Source organism: Galleria mellonella, unplaced genomic scaffold, assembly GCF_026898425.1.
Source record: "Galleria mellonella isolate WM207_F2 unplaced genomic scaffold, CSIRO_AGI_GalMel_v1 utg312, whole genome shotgun sequence".
In the NCBI taxonomy this organism is placed as follows: domain Eukaryota; kingdom Metazoa; phylum Arthropoda; class Insecta; order Lepidoptera; family Pyralidae; genus Galleria; species Galleria mellonella.
The window spans coordinates 8,397,967-8,423,488 of NW_026442074.1; the positions used below are offsets into that span (position 1 = coordinate 8,397,967).

General features: G+C 32.1%; 1 protein-coding gene across 1 annotated transcript in view; it reads right to left on the bottom strand.

Annotated features, from left to right (window-relative positions):
- LOC113516494 (unconventional myosin-XVIIIa) overlaps positions 1–25,522 on the bottom strand; it is a 269,678-nt gene that overhangs the window by 26,625 nt on the left and 217,531 nt on the right. Inside the window, exons 22-23 of the mRNA XM_052895899.1 lie at positions 24,076–24,348; positions 9,178–9,267 (exon numbers count right to left, since the gene is read on the bottom strand). Coding sequence (XP_052751859.1) covers positions 9,178–9,267; positions 24,076–24,348 — 363 coding nt within the window. The remainder of the gene's footprint in view (positions 1–9,177; positions 9,268–24,075; positions 24,349–25,522) is intronic.

Genomic DNA, 25,522 nt, shown 5'->3' on the forward strand with positions numbered 1-25,522 from the left:
TGCGACGTTTTTAAAAATGTGTATTTGGTGAGAGCACTGTGATACAACTGATCTTAAAAGATAAATATTACTCTATTTAAAAAATGGTATATATAATATAAAACAGCTGCCAAACATTTTCATTGAAGGTTTAACGGAAACAAACAAAAACTCATATATTCATATCTTTTGTATTTTAAAGTACTATACGATATGCTGCCTACAGGCATCTTTCACCATCGTACCGCTCGCCATTGGCAGGGAATCCATTCTCACACCTTAGAACCAGAATGGTTATGCACAGTGTAGTTTCATAGGAGCTTCCACCTGCGAATATTCAGGTTGTGGAAAGATCTTCCTGCCGAGACTTTCCTTTGAGACTACAGCACGAGGTTCTTCAAAAAGGGCGTATCAAGTTTTCTTTAGGGTCGGCAACACGCGCGTGACATACCTGGTGTTACAGGCGTTCATAGGCTACGGTAACACCGTTTAGTATCAGGCGGGCCGTATGCTAGTTTGCTACTATCGTAGCATAAAAAAAATTAGATGAGCAACAGAGTCTAAAAATCCATTGCTAGCAATATACCCTGTCAGGGCGACTTCCATGCAGTTCCCTTTTTGAAATTATTGTGGTATTATTTAATTAGTCACAATAGGCTAACTGACCTGTTTTCATCCTTTATCATCTCTCACTAGTGCCCGGCAGAGTATACCGATATGATACACATTGGAACAGTGTATACAGGCAGGGTTACCAGGGTTTAGTAAAGTGAGTCTGAAGAATTTGCCGTACAAACCATGTTTCATGGGAACTCATCGGATATCAGCTTTTTATACCTTTTCCTTTTATAGTTCATCTAGGAAAACTACACAGCTATACAATATACCTGTGTGTGCCTAGGACTACTGCTTGCATTTATTTTGCTATGTACATTCGGTCAAAGACGTATATTGAACGTGCACAATGTACTTATTACGCAATCGCAAATGGTTGGATCGAGTGGCGAAATTTTTTTGACAATTGGACACTGAAAGTGATTTATCGTCGGCATACTATGGGCATTTTGGTTGCGTTCTGTTGATAGGTTAACAAAAAACTATATTCTTTAAAAAATCTAATTACCATAAGCGTTATACATAACTCATGAATATCCCATTCTATATGGTTTAGTTTTGAATTTTTCTTCTTTTGCATTGATTTATTGTGCATTATATCCTAAGTTATAAGTTGCATTTTACTAGATCTTGGGGATGATAGATACCGGTGATAAGTTGTTTTCTTACTCTGTTACCACACGAAGATATTTATTTATTTAAAAAAATAATTAATTACTTAAAGTATAAGTAAATAAAAAGTTTGTTGTGGGATGAATTAATACAACGAGGTTGTAGCGACAACACTGTATATTTCCATCTGACAAAATCAAAAGATAAAAACGACATATATGGATATTCTAAATAACAAACTAAGAAAAATATTACGACGATAAAATAGTGCGACGACATTTACGTACGTGCAGTGTTAAATTAACACTTGCAAGTCTTTTATTAGGCAACCTATTTTCTTTCTATACTGCACGTAATAACATAAATATAATGTAATCCCTCACTGGTACCTCGCCAGCGTACACCCTTAGCGCAAGCGAGATTACCATTTCATTATCATCCATTAAAAAAAAAAAAAACGGGATATAATACTGGATAAGTAATCTATGTTCTTTTCAATCCCAAATACTATGTGTACTGAATTTCATGACGATTCGTTAAGTAATTAAGCCATTCTAAGGTTCCAGAGAAACTCACTTTCATAATTATAAGTAAACATTAATTTATATTTTACATACGTGTATAACATAACACTTAAAACTCGTGATCGCTGTCGTACAAACGGAATGTATAGGGATTTTATGTCGGGGATTTTCTATATGAGACGCTAATTCAAATATAGTGCACTTTAAAATATTATTGCGCGCGCACGGATTAAATATAGTTGGCCGTTTATTTGTGTAAAATGCATCTGCGTCAAAGAAAACGACTTTAGATTACTTTATGTAAACAAGAATTTGTCAAGTGCATCTTGTTCAATTGAAGTGTCCCAGAGACGAGTCTTAAAAATGAGGAGATTCTGAAATCGGATTTTTATTCGTATGTACATTATATGATATAATTAACAATTCTGAACCGATTTTGATTATTATTTTGCAGTGTTGCTTCCATATTAATATTTTGACGACTAACATCGCAATTTTTCTTTATAGAGCAAAATACGGCTCGCTGCTTAGAAAAATATACAAGAAAACACGATTCCAGGTTCTAAATTTAAATATGTACATTAAGTCCAATAAATCTATAAAGTATTTCGTTTAACGCATAACAGCTTCAATAGTAAACCCTATTATTTACAAGAAGAATTGGCAATGTTATTGTGTAATATTATAATGTATTGTAATGTAATTTAACCTATGTTCAAAATAGATTATAACAATGTAATGATTGTGTAATAAATATATAATACGAGTATAGTCGAAAAGAAAAACATTATAAGAGAACATCTTTTCTTTGGAAGGAATTTGAAAAAAAAACTAATATGCAGATACTTATAAATACGTGAAAGAAAAATTCTGAAGGTGTACTTATTAAGTCGATTGTTATAACGTAAATAAAATCGTGTCGTATCGTGCTACGATAAATTCTAAACTAATCTATTGTTTTTAGTTTTCAATAAGAGAAACGCAACGGTTTCAAGAACAGACGTATTATTTTGAATACAAGGAATATTTCTGGAGAAGTAAATCACTAAAATTAGGCCACTCCCGACTGCGTTGAATGCTACTTCAACTCGTATAACATTCCTGCCCAATCTGCGGCCCGCAGGTCACCAAAACAACGAAGTAAAATATTTATGCATTACAGTATGAAATCGAAATTATCAGCATCATTTGAAAACTTTTTACCAGAAAAACGAAACATTGTTGTCAAAAGAGAAGAAAAATATTAACATGATTATAATACTACCATTTTATTTAAAAGAATAATATCAGGGCACGTCTGGCTATTAAGTTAGTGTTACAACAGATAATATAATAATATACTAGGTATTACTTTGACGGTGGTATAATGAAAAGGTGTGGGGAGCTGAAACATTTGTTGTTTCACTTTTACGTAGGTATATAACTTTTTTTTCATATTTTGTTAGAATAAGTGATCTCTCTGGTGTTATATGCGTCTATAAGTTACGGTAACTCCGTTTACCATCAGACGGACTGAATGTTTGTTTGCCATCACAGCAATATAGTACTTTTTATAGAAAAAAAATATGGCATATCAAAGGACAAATAGGTACAATTTAAAAATATAATCAGCCTTATGATATAATAATGATAAAATAGCTTTATTTTGCATTTGTCTTCGCATGAATTAAAACAAATCCTGTGAGTTAATCTAATCTTTTATTTAAATTCGTTTAGCCATTTAAACGTTACTGAATAACAAACAGCCAAATATCTTTTCAAATTTTAATGTGTATTATATTCAAAATATAAAAAAAAATGTTAAATCGGCAGAAGGAATTGTAATTAACAGCTATAAGCGGTCTCATTGCTAGCAAATTACCTATCATCAATCACTAGTATTTTACCAGCGTAAAGATATAATATGGGCAGGGTTACCATTCCATAATCACCCATTAAAAAAACTGTATGTCCTAGCGACCAATACAAAGGAAAATTTAAGCAACACTGATTTTGTTGTAATCAAAAATTGACGTTTCGTTACGCCGACGTCAGGTACTGACCTACAAAATTTAGTTTTATGAAAATATTCTAAAGTTTAGATTTGAATTTATCATCTTGTTATTGTACTGAAAGTTTTGTTGACGTTATAAAATGCTTTGTTTTGATATGTTTTATATTGAATTCACTAGAATTTTATCATAAATTAAGGTATTGGGTCATGTAAAGATTATTCATTACTCTTTGTTAGTTTTTCCGGCGACTTCGTATGCGTGACCGGGATTTTATTGATTAACCGGGATAAAAATAACCTGTGTTCTTCTCCATCCCAAACAGTACGTGTCATCTTCATTTCAGCCATTATCCGTCCACTGCTGGACATAAGCCTCCCCCATAGACTATGATAAATAATGGTCCTGTGTCACCTGAAACCTTGCAATGCATATATATATATATATACTCTATCAAGTGACACAATATATATATATATATATATATATATATATATATATATATATATATATATATATATATATAATTGATATATTATTAGGCGAGGGATAGGCAGCAGCATCCCTCTTAAAACATCTTCAAAGCGTAACTGGGATTATCAATCCGTATGCTAAGCATGGCAACTACTGGCAAACCCCCCCCCCCCCCCCCCCCCCCCCGGTGGAAGCTTATGTTCAGCAGTGGACAGTTAAAGGCTGATATGATGATGATGATGATGATGAAGGTAAAATTTGTTATTTTCAAACGCTGTCATAAACGCATTATATTAGATTGATTATCTAGGTTCACGTAATTCGAAAGTTCATTAAAATGAAAGTTGTCGTCATCGTAAAATGAGTCATTTCATGGAAAAAGAATCGGGCGGCCAGTACGCTATTACATAAAGAGTTTGTCATATATTTTTTCTTCGGTCAAGCACCGCGTACGACGAAATGAATTATCTACAGCTTTTTTTAACTCTAGGTCAGGCATGCGTGAAACGTACTTGGCATTAGGAATGTCGTTTGATTTTTTTAAAGCATGATTGTGACGTAATGTTGTTACATAAATCAGTATATTTTGCTCCACAAAAAAAACATAGCCTTTAATACATTGTAGCAAAATACCGAAGAAAAACGCGATTTTTTGTTGACACATTACTTCAATTAAATGGTAGCTTCAATTCGCCACTAAGTTAATACGAAATCAACACGAAAGCAAATCTTATTGATAGCAAAAATAAATATCCAAATCTGTTCAGAATTTGGCCACACAATCGTACGTTATTGCCATAAAAAAAAAACACACACACACACACACACACACGAATTATGAAAAATAAACACCCTCTTTTTGGAAATTATTTGAAAATCATTATTATTTTTATAATCCAAACGATAAAATATTTATAAAATATGAGATAAAATACATTTATTAGTTAGCTACTTACGTACAAGCATTTTAATGAATCCGATCCAAATATAAAATTATATATATCATTTTAACGTTTTCATACATCAGCACTGGCATTTTAAGTCATAAACATGCAATTTTGGAGTAATGCCATAACATTTTTACTTTTTTAAACACTTTTTTATTTTTAATATTTTTTATTTTTTAATGACTGTACTGTGGCGAAGCTAAGACAGCACTGTGACGCTGGTTGAGCAAGGATCCTTCAGCTCAAGGATAGTTAGAACAAAACTAGATTGTAGGCTGGTCGTTCCCCACGAATGCACTAGGTTTATTTAACATAAATTTGTCATACATTTGCCCAGATTGTTTACAGCGATTAAAAATCGATTGACGATTTCGTTCTGCTAATTATGCTGCGAATAGAAAACGATAGTCGGCTTTTTTTTTTATATTTTCATGTAAATGAGATCTCACTAAGATCTGAAGACAAATTTCAGGTCCGTAAATATATGTGTTAGGTAGTGACGTATTTAACCTATCATAAAGTGGGGAAAGGGATTGTTAGTAATGGAGACTGAGAATCCCATTGCTAACAACATACCCAACTAGGTCGACCTCCTCGCGGTTCTCCCTGGAAACTATCATGGTTAATGCCTGATGAATTCATCATGGTGGGCTAACCTGGCCTGTTTTCATTCTCATCGATCACCATTCACTGGCGCTCCGCCAGCGTATCCCGTTAGCGCAGGCGGGGTTACCATACCATTTTCACCCATCAAATAAAAAAAACCTATCATAAAAATTAATAATCAAACTTAACCTACAAAAGTTATGTTTTGTGTGTATTCGTCAAATAGAGACGGGCAGATCGAGTTCAATCGAAAGCAATTGTTTATAATATGGATCCTATTAATATTATAAATGCGAATGTTTGTAACGATCAACGGATTGATGGATGTTGTTACTCTCACAGAAAAACTACTTAAATGAAATTTGGTAGACATGTAGGTTAAATTCTAATTTAATACAAATTAGACTTTATGTATTGATTCACGTAACCAAAGCCATGGAATATAAAATTGTAAATTTGATTTAATTATTTGAATTTGTAACGTGAAATCGTGTCTTACAGGTAGATTTTTCTGCATAAATAAAAGCGCTTGCATTTTGATTTTATTCAAATAGTAATAGGACATTTTCAGCAAATTATTTTTATACATAAATACTTAAAAACTTGTTGCTGTAGCAGACTTTAAAAATAAATTCGATTTTGAATATAAATATGCAGATAATACCTATTTACAGGATATGCTAATGAGGACAATCACCTTATGTCTCGTGTTCGCTGTACCACACTTAATTATCCAAACCGAAAAGGATTTTTTATTGTTGCGATTCTTCGCAACAGAAGGTCCGTGTATTTTTAATAAAGTTCTAAAAGGAGCAGTTTGTCTTTGAGAAGTAAGCTCCACTTGTAGACACGATCCATGTGTCTACAAAACATCTCGTCGACCATGTTTTTTTTATACAACTTAGAATTACAAACAAGCTGACGGACGGCCCACCTGATGGAAAGTGGTAACCGTTGCCTATAGACATGAGCAGTACCATGGACATAACAGATGCGTTATCATTCCTGAGGACTCAGATGTTATTCCTCTGTACCCTGTAAATTCACGCCATATCCCACCCTTCAAACCGAAACATAGCCATGCAAACATAAACTGCTTCACGGTTGAAACAGGAATGGGACAGAGGTACCCAAGCAATCGACTTTTGTACAAAGTCTCCCTCTGGTCTGGTCTCCATGTGTTTTGTCACAATTGTTCACATTCGATGTATTTCACAAAAAAACCGACTTCAGTTGTGGGAAAATGAGTTATTTTGATTTAAAAACTAATCTACTAAATTCATTTTAATAAAATATCTATATGGGTCCAATCTGTGAATATATCCTTTCAGATAAAAAAGACTTACAAATCGGTTTACAACTGCCGCAGTGACGAGGTAACGAACATAAAAAATATATAATCAAATTGAGAATTTCTCGTGTTTTTGAAGTCAGCTAAAAAACGGGTATATTACTCTTAAAAATGTATTTACCAAGGTTAGCTCGCTTCGTGGGGTGGGCACCAGACAATTCTTGGGTGGGCACGGCCTACCTGACTCCGTCTTAAAGACGCCTATAATTTTTCAAATTGTCATGGATCGTAACAAATCAATGTGGTATCCATACGGACTAAACTCAGTCAGTTGCAATGAGAAAAAATAAATGTATACGAATTGAGAACTTTCTTTTGTTCAAAGTCGCATGTAAATAATATAATTATTTTTTTAAATCGACACTTAATTCAGACGACTTCACATTTTCGTGTGAAGGGTCTCAACATTTTTACTATTTATTGTTTTAATTACTATTTTTTCCCGCTACTTCGTATGTGTGCATTTCAGAAGTAGGAAACATCACTTTTAGATGGCGTATCCAAATAAAATATACATGAGTTTTTAAGTTAGACTTATACAGTGAAAACTACATTTAATTTGGTGCAGTAGTTTTTGGGTAATGCTAAAAGAGGCATACAGACAAAATTTCTAAAAAATGTTTTGGCTTCTACTGTTACTATTAAAACCCCTATAAATATATATATATATATATATATATATATATATATATATATATATATATATATATATATATATATATATATATATATATTTAATCTCTTCGATTTTTTTTATACAACTTAGAAAGGCAATTAAGCTGACGGCCTACTTGATGGAAAGTGGTAATGATGTACAAACATTGCCCAATAACAATTTTATTTAGTACAGGACTTTTTGGTTCAATTTCGTTTTGTGAGTTTCCCATGATCCCCGTGACAGGAAATGATTCAGTAGTGCGCGGCGTCGTCTTGTCTATGGCAAATTGTTGAATCATCGTTTAAAAAACTGGGGGTCTACCATGAAATGAAATTCCGAATTTTCGGACTCAATTTCGTGTTTTTGTTCATACCGAAATCGACCCAGTAAATGGAGCTTAACGTTTCGTTTGTCATAAATCCTACCATAAAAGTCCAAAGGAACGATACTTTAGCATTTTTAATGTTTTTAAACGGTAAGTATTATGTAATTTTAACATCAAATTTGTGTTTCGTTCGGACCTGAAATTTCGGAAAACATTTCATGGTAGGCCTTCTGATGTCGAGATTCGGTTGACAGTTGACTTGTTGCGAGATATACTCCTATCTGTTCCACGAATGCTGTCAGTTACATTGCTTATGACATATATATAAACGGACCAACCACACATTTCATTGTGTTATATGCTGACAGAGGCACGAGAGCAGGGTTCCGTATTCGCAATCCTGACTAGTCTTTAATCCTTCTTAATATTATAAATTTACATATTTGATGCGAAATGTTTGTTATCTCTTAGTATTTTAACAGAAACAAATCCTTATGAAATTTGGTATACATGTTGTATTTCGGTGAAAGACATAGATTATTTTTTAGTCTATTCACATAACTCGGTCGCGAGGAAGAAACCTATATAAATAAATAAATATAAACATATGTTGTTTTATTCATTTGTTACCTATAACGCCTTAAGAGTATAATTTATGAAACTTATAAGTATTATGAAATTTAATATTTATGTAGTATTTGGAATGAAGAGGGAGATAGGTCACAAAGACATCTTCTTTTGCTACCGTGACGTTATCTATATAACGCGATTAGGTTATGTGGATGAAGTCGCAGGTAGGTATTATATATATAAATAATTTAAGATTGTATTCCAAAATAAAAAAAACAGCTATTTAAATTGTGAATATTTTTATATAGTCCTATCATGGGATTAAATTTCCACATAAAATAATCATGCAAATCGGTTAAGAATTAGTGATAATGTTAAGTAACAGACAGACAAAAAATCAAGCGAATAGAAAGGTTGCTTTTTTGGTAGTAGTTTTTTTAAATAAATATTTACATTTGATACGAATAAACGGATAACATTTGAATCTTCTTTTGTTTCAGTTTTCTTATGCAATAGTGAACTTACCTTAGTTTCTAATTTTTCAGTTTCGTTTTTGAAGTGTGTTCGTTCGCTCTCCACCTTTTCCAGTTTGGTTCGAAGTGACTCCAACTCCTCCTGTAGGTAAAAAGAGAATTTTATAAATAAAAATATAAGTTTCAAAGTTGGATGAACTTCATTTATTTACCAATGACTATCAGACAATTCAAGTAAAATATAGTAGCATAAAGTACAGGTCAAAATATATACAAAAATGCGCCACCTACCCACTTCTAATTGTTCTCTTTTAACCAAAGAGAGAGATTATTGTCTGTAAGAGATTGACATTGGTTAAAGGAGAACAGATAGAAGTGGGTGGGTGGCGCAAGAGTGTATTAATAATTTTTACATGTATAAAATACAAAACCTATATTCCAAAAAATATCAATATATATGTATATATTATTTACTAAACTGCATTTATAACTATAATACATAATAAAATGGTCATCCAAAATCACAATGAATTAAAATCTACTACTAAAATTAATTAAAATCTACTCTATTTATGTACTATATAATATGTAATGTACGTAATAAAAAATTGCAGTATTTATGTTTTTTTTTTGGTTTAAAGTGATATCTTTATATTTAATAAAATCTATAGTGGAGGGAAAGGCATTATTGGTAATAGGGTCTCACAGCCCTATTGCTAGCAATATGTTCTGTCAAGTCAACCTCTACACGGTTCCCCCCGCAAACCATCACGGTCAGTTATTGTTGAATTCGTCATGATGGGCCAAATGACCTGCTACGTCTTCAGCTATCATTCTTTATTAGTGCGCCGTCAAAGTACCAGAGGGAGATTTTGTACAAAAGTCGATTGCTGTGTTTCGTGTTTCAACCGTGAAGCAGTTGTGTTTGCATGGCTGTGTTTCGGTTTGAAGTGTGGGATATGGCGTGAATTTACTGGGTACAGAGGAATAACACCTGAGTCCTCAGGAATGGCAACGCATGGAGGGTATCATGGGCGAAACAGTATACTCTGTTACATCCATGGTACTGCTCATGTCTATAGGCGACGGTTACCACTTTCCATCAGGTGGGCCGTCAGCTTGTTTGCCATTCTAAGTTGTATAAAAAAAAAAAAAAGTATACCGATAGTGCGGGCGGGATCACAATTTTACATTCACTCTTTAAACCTTTAAAGTGTCTTGAAAGATACAAAACTGAATTTCATAAGATTCGATTCTCGATCGAGACAATTACACTCTGCAACAACAACTTACAACCTAATACACCCAGAATCTATCTAATATAAGTAAAGGACGTTTCTATATTGGGTAGGCTCTGGATGTATTGCGTATTTGTCGTGAGGGACGCCAACTATACAGCTTTGGTACCATTATCATCATAGTTCATGAGGACTAAGGTTCTGAGAATTGTGATTCGTACCAGAAATTACTTGATATGATATGACGGTATGTTATTGTAATATTTTGTGGCGTGGGGAAATAATGTTTGTATCGGCCGTTGCTGGCTTATATTTGTTTTTTTTTTTGATGGGTGATAATGGAATGGTAACCCCGCTTGTGCTAACGGGTTACGCTGGAGAAGCACCAGTGAAGGGTGATCGATGAGAATGAAAACAGGCCAGTTAGCCCATCATGATGAATTCATCAGGAATTAACCATGATAATTTCCAAGGGGAACCACGAGGAAGTCGACCTAGTTGGGTATATTGCTAGCAACAGGATTTTTGTCTCCATTACTAACAATCCTTTTCCCCCCGGCTTATATTTGTTAGGTCCATATGCACGCTTATCTCGAAAACATTGTGGTTAATTCCTGGTGAATTCGTCACGATATGGGGTTACTAACTTTATTTTCAGCCATTATCCCTCACTATCTTTACCTACAATAATTATCATCTCGCTTCTTAAAAAAAAATGATAATTATGGATGAATGTTTAAAATAAGTTATCCAAGCATGTCAATCACAATATATTTAGTATATATGTGTGTAGATGCCCATGTGTAAAAGTCATTGACCTATCTAATATAATTTGATCTCACACTTTACGATGTTTACAAAAAATAGTAGACCGAAACCAGTAGATTAACATAATCTATCGCTGTAATGGAGAAGTCTAGACTAAACTATCTTTTTTTAGTTTAAAGTGATATGGTAATATATTATTTGACTTTGGAAGGAAATTTATTACAGTTGATATAATAAACATTATATGGGCATAGACCTCTTGTAAAAAAGCTGTTTTATGCTGTAGAAAAATAGATATATATATATATCGGTTTAGTGAGAAGCAGACTTAAACGATGCGACCGGTTGATTATACTAATTGCTTACAAAATTGCTTTCTCGATTCGTGAGATAGTCGCAAACAAATAAATGAACGGAAATGTTTCAAATTATGAGAAAAGTTCTGGTTAATAATACGTAGGGTTTAAAGAAAGAATTTAACTCAAATTGGCATTCTTTATTTAGGTATTTATTTTGTCAATTTGTTTTTATTGTGCCTGTAATTATGTATTTTTGTTTTTAGTATTAGGTACATATATAATATATATGACAGTTTGTATACTTAGGGAAGTTTGAGATAACGATTTAAAAACATTAAAAAAATAATTACAAGTACCTCTATATTAGTTAATAATTAAAGCTTGTGACCCACAAAAAAATTAACTTCAATTGAGACAAAACCATTTAGTTATTTTAATCTAAAAACTAAACAACTGAACCGATTTTGATAAAATTTCTACGGTAATAATCTGTAAGTATATCCTTTTAGATAAAAAAAAATCTGTTTAGAACTGATGTAGTTATGAGGCAACAAACAGAAAAAAAAGACAACCGTATTTAGAAATCCTTTCTTTTTGAAGACTATTGACATGTTGTATGACAAAAATAACTACACTCAACTCTATCGATTGCAAGAAGGATCATTCAAATCAAAATTCATTATTGACGAAGGTATCGTGTAACAAAACAAAAAAAAAACATAAAGATCCGAATGAGAACCATTTCCTTTTTGAAGCTGTTTATAAAGGTGTAAATTATCTGCGACAGTCCGTAGTTAATTCACACCAGTTTTAAATTAACTACAGTGTGTTAAATTATAGCTATTCACATAACCATGTTAATTAACTCGACTTTCTACGAGATCGATATTGTTATCCAACTTTATTTTCTTTCATATTTACACAATGACACGAGATAATTGACTGGCGGTAGCGAAATCAGATTGAGAAATGTTTTAGTACCAAATTTGTTTAGGGCTGACAAAAACGTTTAAGAAAAACTGGGAATTGCAATGAAATGGTTTGAAAATTAAAAATTCGTTGTAATAAATTAAAACATGAAGTTATATTAAAAAGTGTCATATATTATTGTTTAAACAAATCGTTATATATTCGTTAAAAAAATCGATTCAAAAGGGGAACTGTTGAATTTCTTGCAGGCTCAACAGATAACAACTTTCCGAACCATGCATGCGATAGATTATAAAAAATGACGACGTAAACAAGTCTTTGAATAAAGATAATTTAAATTTGAATTTATTTCCTGTAAATTAATTATTAGATTGTCAGCAAATTATCAATTAGACATGTTTCTAAATTAAAGGATACTCTTGTATATAAATATTTTTTTATTTTTTAGTTTATTTGGTTAAATTATTTGAAATATTTATTGAATTTATGATTACGTAGAATATTTAGGGAGAAATGATCAACTTACACTTACTTCTTATGCTTTAGCATAAGAATGAACTTATAAATACTACTGTGACTGAAACTACTAACGAGTGAATGAAAAATATGTATTAATAGTATTAATGATATTGTAATGAAAAACAAAACAATAAGGGAAGTTCATGCGGATGGCAACCCTAAGTGTGGTAGCTAATGTTTATGATCGAGATACCCATCGGTGCGTGTCTATGGTCGCGTGTTGTTGGCGGGAAATTGAAGTATCGCAATGTTAGAAATAGGTATTAGTATTAGTTGACTTGTTATCTATTTAGTATCTGCCTGTTTACCTTGTTAAGTGAATTTTGTGATTAACACAACAAGTGAATATCAGGTTAGTTCATGAGCCATACCTGATTATTATCACTCCTGTTTCGGTAATTTGTTGTGTATGTTTTTGTATTTTATGTAAAATATATTTCTATCTGTTCTCCTTTAACCAAAGGTTGTTTGTAAGAGATTGCCCTAGCGATAAGACCGCCTTTGGTACCTTTATGTGTATATTTCAATTTGTATTTATGTTACTGTATTTCATTTTTATACTTGTCATTGTATATTTTTATTTATGGTGCAATGGTTAAATAAATAAATAAATAAATAACTTAATAAGCCATACGACCCACCTGATGGTAAGCAGTTGTGTATAGTCTGTGATGTGAACTTTTAATTGATTTTTTCTTGAAATTGTATTTAAGACTGTTAAGCTTATCTATGTATAAAATTATTAAATGGGCAAGATTTGATTCAATTAAAACAATTTAAACAATATATTATAAACTTACAATTATAATGACTTTTGTTGTTGAATAATTAAAAAATACGTGCCCCAATAAAAACTAACTTCAATCGTGACAAAACCAGTTAATTGGATTTAAAAACTGAACCGATTTTGATAAAACGTCTATGGGATTAATCTGAAAGTATATCATTTCTGATAAAAAAAAAAATCCAAATAGTTTTATAAATGACTAAGTTATGAGGTAACAAACACAAAAAAATATAACTGAATTGGGAACATTTTCCTTTTTTGAAATCGGTTGACAATTAATATAGATGCTTAGGTATCGTTTAAAGATAATTTGATGGTCAAAGAACCAATTTATTAGTTTTGTTTTATTTTATAACGAAAGTCAATTTTACTATTGTATGTTAATAAAATTTATTATCTGATGAAGTCCCATCTGTATTATATGTAACAACATTAAAATAGTGTGTCTAATTAAAAAAAAAAATAAACGACTGTTGTCTATGCTACTTGAATGACAAATGTGCATGATGTTAGTCGATAAAAATAATAACCATTTAATTTTAAAAATAGTACATTTAAATAAAACGTGAATTTATAATACATATGTGTTAATAGAGATTTAAAAGAGTAACTGTTAAGTTTCTTGTGGGTTCTTCTCAAGAGATAATAACCTTTCAAAGTAATGCAGAGTAGATTAAAAAAAGTGCTTGTAAAGAAATCTATTTGAATAAATAAATAATAAAATAAAATCATTAAATATATTAATGAAGTAGTAAATAAATTATACAATTTTATACATTTAATATAATTTAAATTTGAATATATAATAAGACACTTAGTTCTAAGCGCCATGATTGTATAATTACTTACACTATTTTGTGGAAACAATTGTTGGTAAACCTAAATAAGTAAATAAGATAAAATAATCAGAGGCATTAGTTACGCGTATTTGTTATGCAAAACACTTTTGTACCCTCATAACAAAGCTCGTCGAATTGATAAGTCAAATTGACATTAACAAGATCGTTGGAATTGCTAGACACTGACAAAGTACTAAAATGTTATTGAACGTAAAACGTACCTATTTTATCGCGGCAAAATCTCGAGAGAACACTTCGAGAATGTTCGATAGATATAAAGCGACATCCACTGTGAACATGTCTGTCTACTTTCCTACAGTTGCAATTAAATCGGACGTGCTGTATCGATGATGGATGCGGTGTACACGGAAGTGCAACGAGACACCAATGTACTCAAAAAGCGCATTAATAGTGTTAAATAGGGTTGTCACGCATTGAAAATGTGTTATGCATTTTATTTATATAATCACAGTGCTTTCGCTAGTGCACATTTTAATCCATACTATCCTTACTAATATTGTATATGTGAAAGTTGGTTTGTTTGTTTGTTACCTTAGAGCGTTTTAAAGGCTTAATTAATCAATGACATTTAGTATACACGTACTATATTAGATGGAGAAGGATATAATAGGGTACTTCATACTCGTCATCGTAAATGCCCATTTATATATGTATATATAAATGGACGTTTGTTACTTTTTCACGCAAAAACTACAGAAGGGATTTGAACGAAATTTGGTACACGGGTTATATTCAAACTTAAAAGATAGGAAAGCAAGCGCAAGCGGAGTCAGAAGATATTGTTTGTTTGGTACCACCTATTGGGTTTTTAACAGTTCACTTAATACTCTAAAACTTAGCACATTTATAATATTGAGGATGGAAAAGGATATAGGTTACTTTATTTGCTGGTTAACCGACATATCCTGGTTATATGGACGAAGTCACAGGTAATTACTAGTGATGTATATACAAGACTAGCTATATCGGTTAATAGCGGCTATGTTCGCGTGAAGTACCTATTTTATTAAATAATAATTGACATGAGCAATACTATAATTATTTATATCGGATTTATTCACGAATTAAATTCTTTCATGGCATTGTCGTGAACTGCCCTCATGAATAAGGTCCTCTATTGAGTTTGAAATTAGGCGAGCATCCTCGACTTTAAAACGTGGATAACTTAAAATATAGGATATAACCAATATTTGTACCAAATTTTATTCAAATTTATTCATTAGTTTTTCTCTACAAGTGATTGAGAAAGAAACCGACATATAACGCCACGTCAGTTTTTGCCGACACTTAGTTAATATGAACGTCGACAACCCTAATATTAGAATCACTGACGAGATTACAACTTGTTGGAAAATATGCGATGGTTACCTGCTTCGATGGCTGGCAATTACCGCATTCATAGCATTACTGTACTGAGGTGTTTCCGTATATTTTTTCGCACTTAGTGTCTAGAAATTGGGATCGGATATAGATGTGGATATAAGAAATGTCTCCCATCAAGTAACGATTCTTAATTTGAAACACAATTCTGATAAAGTTAATTTTACACTTTCGCGTTGTTTACACATATTTAAATACGAATACACAGTCAGGATTTAACGCAATGATACATCGTGTTAAATCCCTATAGTGTATTTAAATAAATTCTGATAAATTTGAAAATTATATTTTTTTTTAATTATCAAATTTGAATAAATTGCTCTTTCTTTATAGTCAAATGATTGGAATGATTTGGACGATGGCAGAGTAACCTAAAGCACGGATATTAGAGCATGTGACCTCATCAAATATATATATAACAAAAAAGTACCTATGACAAGATAAAAAAAAATCTAATGTAAATGAAGTCCTGAAGTCGTAAAAAAGACCGCAGGTATATTCTTTAATCTATGTACGTCTTTTCTTACTTCGAAAAAGGAGTGAGAAAATATTTAAAAAAAGTTAATTTAATGTATGTTTTTAATAATGCTGCCCTTCAGCGTAGCTATATTATTCGAGTATAGTGCGATTGACAGCTGATATTTTAGTTGTTTGTACTATCAAAGAAATATACTGAGTGAGATATTGGGAGTTAGCATCAATATAATAATTTTAATTGATACTTTCTTGCGATTACTGAATACGTAAGTAAGGTTTTAGTAATTTTTGCATGGATTTAATGACTTGTCACTCGTACTATGCTACAATGGACAGAGTATCATAATTGCCCTTACATAAGACGTCTAAAGTTTCACAAAACGACTATGTTTTTTTGCATAAGGCAAAAGATATACTACCTATTCCATCACACACGCTTGTGGCTAAGTTAACCACAAGAGCCATCCGGTTACTTACGGAATTTCTACTGTGTTGTTCTTTATATATTTATAATTATTATATTTCTATAATTATTGACAAATAAATACATAATATCTAAATAAACAATAAAAATAATTACTTGATGCCTATGACGAAATCTGATATAGATGGTCAACATATAAAATGTTAAATACTAGATGGAAACTCGATAAATAATGAATAATTACTAAACTTTTTCAATTTAATATTTAAGATATAGTACAGGGTAAATATCTTAAACACTTTTTATCATGTATGATTTTTTAAATGCACAAGTCGCACAAAAGTACAAAACATTAATAATAAAATATTCTTAAATTATGATGTGCTTTTTTTAAATTTAATATTTAAAATATAGTACGGGGTAAATATTTTTAACACTTTTTAATATAGTTACTGTATTAAATTTTTTAACTGCACAGATTACACGAAACTTTAAAACTTTATAAATAAATTATTAACTTAAGATGTGCTTTTTCAAATTTAATATTTAAGATACAGTACAGGGTAAATATTTTTAACACTTTTTAACATAGTTACTGTATTAATTTTTTTAACTGCACAGGTTGCACGAAATTTTAAAACATTATAAATAAATTATTAACTTAAGATGTGCTTTTTCAAATTTAATATTTAAGATACAGTACAGGGTAAATATTTTTAACACTTTTTAACATAGTTACTGTATTAAATTTTTTAAATGCACAAGTCGTACGTGAGTACGAATCATTTTAAATAAAATATTCTTAATTTTGTTGAGCTTTTTTCAATTTAATATTTAAAAACTGTATCTTAAATATTAGACCCTATAGAATAAATATTTTAATCAGTTTTTGTCATAAATACTGAATTTAATGTTTTCTTTTTAAATGCATTAGTCGCAAGAAAGTACGAAACTTTAAAGAAAATATTGTTTACGTAATGATGTGATTAAATACCATTCATTACGTTTCGTTTGGCGTGCATTGTAAAAAAGTGTGAATGTAACCGTACCATCGCAATCGATATTGACAGCTAGAAAGTATTGACAAACGGCTTTGTATAGATAATTACTTAATAGCATGATCTTAGAAAATCATGTTTATACCAGACTAAAACAATGTTATGTTGCCACGGAGCTACAATACGAGTATATATCACCATTCTTTTTCTAAAATTTGAATTCTTTTTATGCAACTTACAATATAAGTTGTAAAGTTAAATTTTACAACTGAGATTGTAAATTATAAAAAGTAAATATTTATTCAACTTAGATTGTCAAACACGCCGACAGCTTACCTGATTGAAAGTTGTAACCATCGCTTATAGATATGAACAGAAGCATGCACATAACAGAGTATAATACGTCGCCCATGATACCCCTCATGCGTTGCCATATCAATATTGGGATATCAAGATAAAAGGGTTTTTAATTACACTAGAATAGACTAGAATTGTACAATACGAGTAGATATCGCGTGATGTTGGAACAAATATACAGGGGAGATAGACAGAATTTATAAAAAAAAATATTGTTTTAGTTTTTATTGTTTATTTAGACCTCTCATATAAATCAATCAATCTTAAATTTCTTCTATGTGCAGACATTAACAAATCACAATTTTATTATATGAGTAAAATAACTATATTCAAGCGAATATTCGTTAATTTCGCAAGCAGTGAGCTCGCCAGTTATTGCTCTCTGCTCTTAGTTCACAGCACAGTTAGTCGACTCGGCACTGATCTAATTAACTGGATCTTTATATCCTTATTGCGGGTGTTTTGAACTCGACTTGTTCAGTGTCAATTCGCTTCGTAAGGAAGTACGTATAATCGAGACATTTGAAATCAGGCGAATCGGTTGTTAGAATCCTGTTTTTTTTTTCTAAGGCATAATCGTTTATAAGATCCGTTTTGGAATATTAACCTGTATGTGCAGAGTGTATGTTTATTTTTTCAACTACTCCCAATTATTTATGTTTGGTATAATATGTTTTTCTCTTCCTTTCATCTCTATCACAATCATTAACAGACTCACTGTCATTTTTGTTCATCTTTCACACAATCTATCACCATCATTTATGTCTTTTAGGTTTCCTGTAGCCATCATATATGTACTGAATACTTTTCTTAAATCAATATTTTCATCTCTGCGTGTCACATGGCTATACCAAGACAATTGGTTACTTCTTAACCAACCGTGAAGATGTAAATACATGGCTATGTATTAATACTATCATATGTACATTTTAAGAGGCTATCAAAAGAGGTGATTTGTATGTTTTTTTAGAGCAACGATTTTACGCGATCATAAAGCCAAACCTAAATCGATTTTGATAATTCTTTTTTAAATAAATTTACGTGTATGTACTGCCTGAAATTGTTGTTTTTCTTTACGAAGCAAACCATTTGATATTAAGTAAAATCTACTAGATAGACGATTATATAGGTATGTTCTAAATACAAATATTTTTAATCTAATGTCTACAATATCTGTCGTGCATGGTAATCACATCTGAAGTCTGTTTTCTATTATATGTTTATGAGTAAAGTTAATTTATAATTTTATAGTACTGGGCCCATAACCGATGAAAGCCTAACAGGAAAGTCACGCAGACCTGTCTGCGGTGAACTCCGGCTGTATCGGCACGCGCGCACAATCAGTGCGATCGTGCGGAAATCGCTGCGATCTACACGGCCGCGATAATAATTTAGTTGACAAGAGAGTTTGTCGACGAGATATGTGGCGTTTAATACATTATTAATTGATACAGGTAATATTGGATATCTATATATTGAGTTTTTCTGAACATAGATGAGCACCCAGTGCGATATTGCTCATACCAGTCGGACCTATATTCATTACGAGCAGGTTCTTGTTTTCGATATTAATTATCATTGGATAGTTAATATATCTGTCATTGGGCTAATATATGTATAGATATTGTAACTACAATATACATATAGATATTACTATTATATTACCCACCATTAATTACTAAGTATACAATAGATATATACATTGACAATTTATTAATACGTAACGATTATGTCTCGAGCAATCAAAATATTAGCGGTAATAGTTATGTATAAAATAAAAAGAATTTGTGTTTCGGTTTGAAGGGTGGGATATGGCGTGAATTTATTGGGTACAGAGGAATAACATCTGAGTCCTCAGGAATGGCAACGCATGGGCGATCATGGGTGAAACAGTATATTCTGTTATGCCTATGGTACTGCTCATGTCTATAGGCGACGGTTACCACTTTCTATCAGGTGGGTCGTCAGCTTGTTTGCCATTCTAAGTTGTATAAAAAAAAAAAAAATATAACAGATAAAAAAAGGTTAAGTTTTTAAATATTTTACCATTGACACAATAAAAAGAATCTACTTATATTTGTCGTAATTACCTACTACTGCATAAAAAACACTGTGGCTTATAAATGCGATTTTTATGTCATCGAAACCTGCTTGTGACCTTCTAAACCTCCTATTACCAGCAACATTAATTGTTTTTTTTTTTTTTTTTTCCTTTTTGTTGTTTTAATTTCTTAGTAATGGTAATAAATGTCATCTATCTATCTATCTATCTATCTAAACCGGACTTTCGATTGATTATTTCGCTGCAGACGAGGCGACAAGGAAAAATAATCATTACATATATCGATGTCATGTGAGAGAGAGATGTCGAGAGAGATGTCGAGAGAGAGAGAGAGAGAGAGAGAGAGAGAGAGAGAGAGAGCTCAAACCACTAAATTATTAAAAATGAGACAATGGTCCCAAAATAATTTTTGAACTTTGACAATGTCGTGGGTTTAGTTCTTTCTGCCTAAGTACATATAACTGTCGAAGGCCTTAATCTATTCTTGATGATTTTATAATATTCATTTTAAATCAATAGTCTGAATGGTAATTAAATAATTATAATTTTTATATCATCATATTTGTAAAACTTTGTATTTTCTCATGTCGAATTGTATTTCTTTGACAAAATAAATATCTTAAAGCACATTAAAAAAAAAAAAAAAAAAAAAAAAAAAAAAAAAAAAAAAAAAAAAAAAAAAAAAAAAAAAAAAAAAATTCATCATGAAGTAGTTATGTATTCTATCACAGATGATATAATATATTTTTACATTTATAATAAAATATTAGTAATATTATAAATGTGAAAATGAGTTTATTTGTTTGTTACCCATCACTATGACGCTTAAACCATTCAACTAATCCTCATGAAATTTAGTATACAATACTATTTAGGACGTAAAAAAAACAAGATTTTTACTTTTTTTATATGTTGATTTACTGCAGTCAATCAACATATTTCGGTAACGTGGACGAAGTCGTGGGTAAATGCTAATATTTATATAATTAAAAGTCCATAATATAACGCAGGTCTACTTCTTTGGCGGCCGCAACGTTACTCAAATTACACTGTATGACAATGATTAATTAACCATGACTGTGTTCACATGCAATTTCATGTTCCAAATTAAAACATTTTTAATCTACATGTTCTAAATTTAAATTAAAATATTTTCTATATGTGTGCTCTATATTCAAACATTTAAAAAAATTGTGACTAAACAATGTTGCCGTGTGGTCCCGACATGGAATGGGCCACCCCTTCTTTATCCGTGGGCCGTGGGTGTTGTAACAGGCGACTTAGGGAACTTAACCCTTTCCACTCCAAAATCAATGTCGAGTGTCAATCAATGTCGAGTGACACTCGACACTGATTTTGTACCATATCAAAAGGGATTATAAAGATTAGAATTAAGAATTATAATATAGTATCCTGTAATTACTCATAAAGTTTATCATAGAAGAAAAAATCAATTTTATTTACTATCATTATATTAATATAATTTAAGTCGACTTGTCAAGTCGAATTGTCGATCCAACATCCAATTTTATCACACTGTATCCAATACAATCATTACTAGATGTGAAAAAAAGATAACGTGAAATAAATAAATAAAAAAAAATCATATTGTTTTTAATGCGACGCGGGTGGTAATATTTTTTTTTAATTACATCATTTGGAACACATGCGTGGGAGTATTATAACGCCACCCATTAGCCTATGCGTACGCGCTCCCCTAATGGAAATTGAAGTAATCCAACGGCTCAAGTTTAATGATCTTGACGATATCTAATGATTTCAATATGGTTGCACAGAATCTATTCAATAATGTTTTTATTGAGTATGGTCGGAACACGTAGTATGTTCCAACCATACTTGTTAACTACTATATTAGAATTTATGTAATATTTATAACTGAATTTGGTTTTATAACAAAAAATATAGAGCATATTCGTTTTTAAAAGGCTGGCAGCACTTGACTTTGGCGACACGATGACTTTGGTGTCGCAGGTGATCATTGGCGGCGGTGGTCACTTGCCATTAGGTAAGCAGCATGCTCGTTTGCCCTCTGTGTTATAAAAAAAGATCAAGAGGATCGGCGGTGGACAGGTAAACCCTATGACAGCAAAAATAATTATAAAAATTCATTTAAAACTAATCTAAATTTTGTGTAAGATACACAAAATAATTGAATATCTCTTTCTCATTGGCAGTCGTTTACAACTAGAGAAGTATGAACAAGAATTCGTTCACTTGATTTAAAGTCACCTTAATATCTTTTTATCGGCCTATGATTTGGCGCTTCGACTTACTGATGGTAAGCGATGGCAAGAAAAAAAACCTTAATCTCTGTGTAGTACGACTGCTATTGGGATAAACATCTAATACCTTTGGATTGGAATAATCGACTTAGAAAGCGTTGTTACGTAGTGTGTCAACGAATAGTTGAATAGAATTGGTTTGAATTCGTAAATAAATTATCGAAATCACGACATTTAATAATTAATTCGTTGTCATTGTACCCAAGCGGTCAAAAAACAATTAAGCATGTATGAAATAAGATGAAGAGTATGTACTATACCAAATCAGGCATTAACTATCCTAAACATTGGCCTCCCTCATAAATGCAGTTTTGCTAGTAGGTGCCACGTTTGGCAGGCGGGTTAGCAAACGCAGTTAGGCTTTGGTGATCTTTTAATAGGGTCTCTGCTGTCTTTCTTTCCACCGTTAAGTTGCCTTAGTCACTTAGTGTTTTACGACACACACCGGGGCCAACGCAGTAAAAGTTTACGCAATAAAACAATCCATATATGAACTCATAAATTGGTTAGTTGTTAGTTTAATTAATTCTAAGTTCGCAAATGGTACGAAAATTCATTTCATAATCTTGAATATGGGAAGCGATTATTACTCGTATATTTCAATTTACGAAAAGACCTACGAAGATACTTGAAATTTTTCTTATGTAATTAGACATTTCTTAGGAAATGATTATTAGGCGACTTTAAAAATATGGAATGAAGATTAACATTCGTGTTAAATACGCGATGATATGTTTGTTCTTTTTGAACCAATTTTTGTTTATTCTTTTTGCAATCGATATAATTCATTCCCGTGTTTCAGCTTATTTTTCTGTTACGATTCGTTGTTTTTTTTTTTCTATGAACAAAAATCAGTGAAATTTAAGTCTGTTATCAAATATATACTTTGGACATGGACCGTTCGACATAAGTTCATGTTTCTCTTATATGATACATACAAAATATTGTAACAAATAGAGGTCGACAACCTATTTCACATCGCCTACGCAGCAGGAAGCAATCAAGTGGAGAGCTCCAGAGATAACCTGTGACCGCCTTGGGACAATCGCTTGCGACATCGCCTTTGTATGTTTAATGCTAGGAATGGCGACAAATTTCTTTATACATATATGTATATTATAGGTTGCATTCGGAGCGGTATGTAAAATTAATAAACTACACATGCAACAGAACATAATTAGACAGAAATTTCGTGAGACAAAAATTCAAAAAAGAATTGAGTCTAGATATCAATTCTTGTTTCTATTTTTTAGATGGTTCTTTGTATTTCAAGAAGTATTAAACTGAGCAGTGATAGTTATGTCGGAATACCCTAAACTCCCAGACTATAGAGTCCGGGAGTCCTACACAATTCACCTGTGAATTTTTCAAATTCATGTAAAAAAATCATTGTTACTTGCTTTGTAAAGTGATCACCTAGAGAGGCACGCCAGCGGAATTTCAGAATAGTTTTCATGTACAACGAAGAAACTATTGACATGAGAGGGCGCCACCCTCACATGAATAGTAGTATAAAATATCTTTTTAATTACAATGTAACACTCTCACCTGTGCTTGTTTAAGGCGATGCTCCGTCCGATGAACAGCCAACAGCGGCGTGACGCGTACAAGGAGCCGCCACCACGGCCAGTCGCGTACCGCGAGGAAAGCGCGGACGTTCCTTTGCACGCATCTCGCCGCCGTGTGCTGCGTGCGTAGTCGCTGAGCGCGCCGCCTGGCCAGCAGCCCGCGTGCGCGCGCCTGCAAGCGCACGAGCACGCGGGCGAGCGCGGCGTCGCGGCGCGCGTCCAGCCCGCCCACGACGCCGCCGCGGAACATAATCTGTAACGAACAATATTCATATGTGAGGATTGGGCAATCTTCTTGCACATGTAAAATGTTTAAAAACTTTGCAAACTACTAAAAAAGATGGAATATCTTAATTCGCTAGTATTTTTCTTGGTCGTATTACTAATTCCTACACAGAGAAAAATAATTAACGATGATTATGCGATATCTGTATATGAATATTCTGTACCGATTTCGATAATTATTTTTGTAATTGCTAGTATTTACTCCGGTGAAATCACAATGAAGGTGAAAAATGAGTATACGACCTGCCTGATAGTAAACGACTAATAAAAATAATTCAATTATAATTTTATGGTATCATAATCTAAGATTACCAGCTTTAGTATTATTTAATACTGAATGTTTATTTTATTTCAGAAACAAGGAAAAATCAAACACCTGAATTTCGATATTACAAATTAACTATAAATAGAGGAAACTATTTGCCAGATCTAATTCTCTGAAGTAAATCAATAATAAACAATATTTTTAACCTAACTACAAAATTTTACAGATTTAATTTTGAATTCTATACACAGCGAACTAAATACTTATCTTCATACAATAAGAAATTGGTTAAAAATCATCTGAATTTCATAATCGCAATTTACCAACAATAGAAAGTGGAAGCAATGAGATTGTTGCACACTGCACAATAGGCCATCGTCCATTATCATTGTGCTATAGTAACACAAACTACCCATTTTCATCCACAATAAATATCTATTCGCACTATTGACGTACAGGTTGCGTTGTGACGTGGAACGTGTAATAAAGAAAGTAACGTGATTTATGTAACGAATACCAGTCATTATTTTCAATACACCAAGTTGGAAATAAGTGAAATCTAATTAATTTGCATATTTTATATAAAAAAAATCTATTAGCCGTGTAGTCCCGGTATAGCATAGGGAACCCCTCCCTTTCCCGTAGGTGTCGGAAGAGGCGACTAAGGGAGGGCGAAGAGGCAGTAGCGTCTCTCTTAAAAGATCTCTAAAGCCTAACTGCGGTTGATAATTCGTCTGCTAAGCATGGCAACTATTGGCATTACTATTCCCAAGGGGAAGGCTTATGTTCAGCAGTGGTCAGTTAAAGGCTGATATGATGATAAAAGAAAGATCATATGAAATTACACGAATTTAGCACACTTCTCGTATTCTACCAG